At 38.8% G+C, this 6373-nt stretch overlaps 2 protein-coding genes across 2 annotated transcripts; one reads left to right on the top strand and one right to left on the bottom strand.

The window, feature by feature from the left end:
- Positions 1–249: 249 nt before the first annotated feature.
- LOC131678487 (proteasome subunit alpha type-5) lies at positions 250–1421 on the bottom strand. The gene is made up of 4 exons (XM_058958666.1): positions 1287–1421; positions 989–1121; positions 520–932; positions 250–465 (listed from the first exon to the last, which is right to left on the bottom strand). The coding sequence occupies exons 2-4, from the start codon at positions 1119–1121 to the stop codon at positions 283–285; spliced, it is 729 nt and encodes a 242-aa protein (XP_058814649.1). The 5' UTR covers positions 1287–1421; the 3' UTR covers positions 250–282.
- A 2435-nt stretch (positions 1422–3856) lies between these two features.
- LOC131678486 (large ribosomal subunit protein uL18) lies at positions 3857–5816 on the top strand. The gene is made up of 4 exons (XM_058958665.1): positions 3857–3995; positions 4374–4637; positions 4697–5134; positions 5383–5816. Exons 1-4 carry the CDS (start codon positions 3993–3995, stop codon positions 5569–5571), a joined length of 894 nt encoding a protein of 297 aa, XP_058814648.1. The 5' UTR covers positions 3857–3992; the 3' UTR covers positions 5572–5816.
- The last annotated feature ends 557 nt before the right edge of the window (positions 5817–6373 follow it).

Raw genomic sequence — 6373 nt, 5'->3', positions numbered from 1 at the left:
TAAAACAATTCAGAACGAAATTCTAGAAATGACTCTGAATCGTCCATCTCTTGGTCTATCCTGATTGAGTTGCACATATGACTCGCAAATGTAGAAGTTTTAAAGATTATAACGACCACACATGATGCAATCAGAGACTTGTATATTAAATAGTGAATTAGGACATGCGGTAGTGAGCTTACTCATCATACTGTTCCATTTGTAATTATTTTCCCATCCTTTAAGTTAACATTTTTCAAAAATGATCAGTAAGGAATAATGATATATTTGAGTAGAATGAAATTAGCTCATATTGTTGATGTATTCTTCGACTTCCTCCTTAACGAACATCCGGAACAGTTCGCCTGCAGTCATTGTCATAACTTCTACATTGGTAGAATTCAGCTTCTCCTCCATAACCTGCTTCAGAGTACTGAGAGCTAGGTTGATCGCCTCCTTGATAGTCATCGTTGGGAGGTAATATTCCTAAAATAAAAAAAAATTGCTTTCTGGATCAATACAAAGTAGGGCAATGTTTACTTGTAAGTTTTGCTGCGCTCCCTCACTGCCCGAACCGATGGCTTTAGCATCATACCGAATGTACGTTCCAGACGGGTCCATATGCCACAATTGAGTCTCCCCGTTTTCAATGCCGGCAAAAAGTATTGCAACACCAAAAGGACGGCTCATCGCCGAACCAGTATCGTCGCTATCCCCAAATTGAATCGCTAAACTTGACACTGCCTGAGCGCAGGACTCTACAGACATCCGTTCGTTGTACACAAACCAATGATTCTGACACTCGACTCGGGCCCGATCTAACAAGGTTCGGGAATCCGCCATCAGACCGGATGTAGCGCAACCAATGTGCCGATCAACCTCGACAATTTTCTCCACCTTGGTCGGCTCCATCAGGGGAGAGGTGATCCGTTTTTCTACAGCCATTACAACGCCTGAAAGATTTGAGTAATAAGCCTGTGCTACGATTTCCTTAAAGCGAGAGCCTCACCTTCTTGTGTACAAATACCGATCGCCGTCGAGCCTAACTTAATTGCCTCGATAGCATATTCCACTTGGAAGAGGCGACCCTCAGGCGAGAATGTATTGACACCTCGGTCGTATTCGGATCTGGTGAGAAACATCTGAAATTAACAGCAAACATTATAATTACCGTTGTAAGGTTATGTTCCTACTGGTGACATAGCAGTTCACATCAAAGTTTGTATTCAAAGGAAATAACACAGCCTGATTTGCAGAGTTTGACAATGACGATTATGAACTACAATTAGCTGAATACAACAACCTACCTTTTGTAGAAGTTTATTAAAACAGATAATTCGGCAACTAACAATAATTTCTTGTCCAAATGACAAACAATTTTCGAAGCGATTGAAACACAAAGTCGAGCCGGAGAAGAACTGTCAATCGAGTCAATGTTTGTGTGCCCTGGGAAAAATAACATATTCGTTAAATTAAGGGGGTGGAATGAAGTTTAGTGCTGGCGAGTTGCCGTAAAACTCATCTTGATCATGCGACACCTATGATTGAACTAATGAACTGCCAAAGTGATACAGATTGATGTTTATTCACTTGCAGCAAGTGAGTCGTAGCCTAGGGGCAGATCACTCTAAGAATGTATAACAAATTTGCATCAAATTAGAAAAAATGCATTTAATTTCCATTTTGCATCAGCTTTGCACTCCCTCGCAGAAAAATTTGTTTAACAAACGTCCTATGCTGATCCACTTTGTTCGACGTTTTATTTTTTCTGTAGGGCTAGTTTTTCTGTATGGTTTTGACGTCTTACACGCAACGCAAACAACATTGCACGCAACGCAAAATACATTATGAATTTCTATTTTGATTGAAATAAATGCATTTAATTTCGCTGATTTTTAAAAATGCATCACGAGTGATCTGCCCCTAGGTCGTAGCTTCCAATTAAAACTTACTATTATGTATAAAAAAAACCTTTCCACTGCCGAAATATGTAGGAAACAAGTTGGAAATTGCAATTTTGCGATTTTTATGAAGCTGCAACCATTTTGGCTTATACATTTCTTTAAAAGGTAATCGAGGTATAATCACAGACTAACAGACATAACACTCAAAAACAAAGCTTCGCTTGCTTTAACGGTCATTTTAAATATATTTGTAGTTGGGACTGTGGCCAAATTTGAAATTATGGCGCCACTGACATATGAACAAGCATATGGGGGATAGACCACTAGTGAAAAATTGTTCCCAAACCTGAGGGGTAACCCACCAGTAAATGAGTGATTGGGACTGTGAATAAAAGGTGGAGCTAGTGTTCTGGGAAAATTGTCGGATCGATGTTTTTTGAGGGAATTCCCTCATAGTGTTATGTCCGTTAGTCTGTGGTTTAATTTGGTATTTGTGGTAGCTATAAAAATACTCCGGTAAATCTTCCGGTCTCTAGTCGGGACACGTTCCTAAAAATATTGAAAAAAGGGAAAACATTACTCACGTCAAACAAAGAATATATCTAAGTTCCACCAACTGCTGGATTTGCCCATTAGTATCTGCCGATGGGCTTTGAGGGTAGACTTCAATATGGCCGCTTCTCTATTCACCACCAAAGTCTGGCGGTGTCTGAGTTAGCTAAGAGGAAGCAAACCGTGATAATAACGGATAATAACAAGTCTGAGCGCGATCCATTAGAGCTAAAATAGATAACGACTGAATTCTGGCTGAGAAGGGGTGATAACCATTTACTTATAAGAGGCATTGGGGGTTAGAGGTTCATTGGTAGGTGTTGGGACTGTGGTGGTGATCACGATTGTTTTGGAAATCTGTGATAATATCATCACAGCTCTACGATGGTGTAGTGGTTAACGCACTCAACTAGAGACTGGGTGATGACCGATTCGATTCCTGCTTGAGGACATATCTTTTCACGGTGTGTCCAATAAAAGGTGAATTCTCACCATTCCGGTCATTCTTTCTCAATTTTCCATTGGACACGTTCCTAAAAACCTCGCAAAAAGGAAAAAAACATGACTCGTAAAAACAAGGAATATCTACTTTTCATAAATAAAATTTTAGCTGGACGCTGAGACTCAATCAATACCAATATTAAACTCCTTGATATTTTGAACTAGTTAGGAGATTCTATTGAACCGAAGGTCCCGAAAATTTATTTTTTTATGAATCAAGATTTCGAGGGTATATTAAATTGATCAAACGTGGTTTTGTATTGTATTTGACCAAACCTACATCCTTTACTGGGAAACTTGAAAAGTACATTAATATTTTTTATTTTGTAGAACAATGTTATTTTCAAAAATTAGATATTGTCTATCTCAAGATAATTTAGCATTTCGTCGAGTTGTTATATGGAAAACACTCGAGTGTGATCGAAACAAAAACAAACGTCAAAATGTTTTCTCAATCGCACTAATGCAACTTAAATGGGCGCGTAATTCAACGCATGACCGAAACGTCGCAATGTTGATTTAAAAAAAAGATTCTCAATATACACTTAAAAATTAACAACTGTAACATCACCCAAATGCAGCGTCCTCTATGTATCTTTGCAGCGTGAATATCCCAGTCTGAGCTTTCGTTAAATTTTTATCGGGCAATCCCAATCAGAGATGCCAGATTTGCAGACAAGTCTGCAAATTCGCAGACTTTTAATTTAAGCTGCAGATTTTTTCGATGACGCAGATATTTGCAGATTTTCTAGTTTGGTTGCAGATATTTGCAGATTTTTTAGTTTTGTTGCAGATATTTGCAGATTTTTGAATATAAAGGCTTTTGGTTACACTAGCTTTCCTGACATTTTTGTTCTTCCCAGACTTTTAAAATTATTATCGCAGACATTTGAAAAAAGTACCTGGCATCTCTGATCCCAATCGTATGTTAACGAAACGTCATTTGACAAAAGTTTGCACTGACTTTTCTATGCGCCATCTTTTTCTCGTAGGCACCGACGTGTAGAAAACGTGTTGTGCGTAGGCTAGTGTCTAATTTCCCAATTTCCCAGCAAAATGGTGAGTAAAAATTAATATTTTTAGTAAAGATTCAAATATTAGTCCAGGCTGCATGATGTATTACATTAGTTTTTTGAATAAAGAAGAATTTCCGCGCAAAATGTCCAATACTGATATTCGTCTTGCTGACGAGATTTTTTGTTCAACCATTTTGAGTTTCTTTTTTAGTTTATTCTTCTATTAAAGCAATTAATCTTACTTAAATGTTGAAAATAGATAGCACTCTAACTGTTTATATGAAGTATTAGCTACATACCGGCGTCAGCGTAACGTAAACATTCCAATAGTTTACCGATTTGATTCTTGCATGCGGAAGTGATTCTAACCTATAAACGGGTTTTCAGACCAGCATTCATCCCTTTGTTGTACTTTTCACAGGGTTTCGTAAAGGTTGTTAAGAACAAACAGTACTTCAAGCGTTACCAAGTCAGGTTCCGCAGGCGTCGTGAGGGAAAAACCGATTACTATGCTCGCAAGCGCCTAATCTTCCAGGATAAGAACAAGTACAATACACCGAAGTACCGACTAATTGTTCGTTTGAGTAACCGCGACATCACCTGCCAGATTGCCTATGCTCGCATCGAGGGTGATCGTATTGTATGCGCCGCCTACTCGCACGAATTGCCGCGTTATGGCGTTAAGGTAAAGTATACACCAAGTACGACAAATAAGAATAAGGAAACAAATCTTTATAATTCCAGGTTGGCCTAACCAACTATGCTGCGGCATACTGCACTGGATTGCTAGCAGCTCGTCGTATCCTGCAAAAGTTGCGCCTGGATACACTGTACACTGGTTGTACTGATGTTACCGGCGAGGAGTATCTGGTCGAGGCAGTAGATGATGGTCCAGGTGCATTCCGTTGCTATCTGGACGTTGGTCTTGCTCGCACCTCTACCGGAGCTCGCATATTTGGCGCAATGAAAGGAGCCGTGGATGGCGGGCTCAATATTCCGCACTCTGTTAAGCGTTTCCCGGGATACAGCGCTGAGAACAAGAGTTTCAACGCTGAAGTCCACCGTTCTCACATATTCGGACAGCATGTCGCTGATTACATGCGTTCCTTGGAAGAGGAAGATGAGGATGCGTACAAGCGCCAGTTCAGCAAGTACGTAGCCCTCGGAATCAAGGCTGACGATGTGAGTATTGGATTTGCATTGCATTCGAACACGCCCACTCCCAAATTCCTACTGAGATAATCTGAGTTTCAGTCGATTCCGAAAGTGGACCACAGTAATATTGATAACTAGTTCGGAGTTTCTTGGCCATCCGTCTGAAAAACTTCCTAATTTTTATCGTACATTTTTTTGTTCAGTGTAAAAATAATAAGAATTAAGAACACCAATCTTGATAAGATATAATTCTACTGATTTTTCTTTTCCCACAGATCGAGAACATCTACAAGAACGCCCACGCCGCCATTCGTAAGGATCCGTCCTTCACTAAGAAACCGGAAAAGAAGGTTACGAAGAAGCGCCACAACCTAGCCAAGCTTACGTTGGAAGCCCGCAAGGCGAAGATTGCCAAACACAAGGCCGAATTCCTCGCCAAGATACAGGCCGACTCAGAAGCTTAAACTGGTTGAATTTTCAAATCAGGATAACTCAGCTGGGTAAACAAGTTTGCTCGCTGTGCAGGGAGTTTGAACTATGTTTTTTGATAATAAGCAGTTTGTTTATTCATGGAATAAATGTAATGTTTTATCTAGCTGAACAGTGAGCGAAAATAATGGCTTTTTACTACTAATCACGTTCTAACGATTAAGGTTCTAATGTTAATATCTATACTAAGCGGAAATATATTGAAAGTTGAAAATTTAAATCTTATTTGCAACTGACACTCTACGTGCTATAGCTTTCGATTAATCAATAGTGGTCTGGTTCTGGTCTAATCGAGTTCGTAAAGAAATTAGTATTTAGCTTTTTCGGTTAATCTACTATCATTTCAGCGCAAAAATGTGCAATATGGATTGGTGTCTTTCTGAAGAAATTCCACTCAGCAGGATAAAGACCAAAAATAGTCTTAAATAATTCATGCTGAATTTTTTTTAGCCCAAATTCAATGTTTTTATTCGTTTTTTCACCCATTTGAATAAAGTATTGCAATCGCGTTGCAGAATTTCCACAGTCAAACACTACCCATCGCTATAATTCCACTAGCATCAAGAATTTTAATTTTTGAAATTGATTTAATTTTTGTGCCAAGAAATAAATTTGTCATGTATATATTTAATGTGAACTTTCATTTAACAAATAGTCGTTCTAGTACAGCATTCAAGCTATTAAAGCTAAATTGAAAGATGTTTGCATAGTTCGAGGCGTATAAAAAAAGCTTCGATTTGCGTCAAAGATATAAAGAAGAAAGATACCCAACCTTGG

This window comes from Topomyia yanbarensis, chromosome 2 (genome assembly GCF_030247195.1).
Source record: "Topomyia yanbarensis strain Yona2022 chromosome 2, ASM3024719v1, whole genome shotgun sequence".
Taxonomy (NCBI): Eukaryota; Metazoa; Arthropoda; class Insecta; order Diptera; family Culicidae; genus Topomyia; species Topomyia yanbarensis.
Note: the sequence above shows the minus strand (reverse complement) of the source record. Positions and strands in the feature narration are given on the sequence as shown.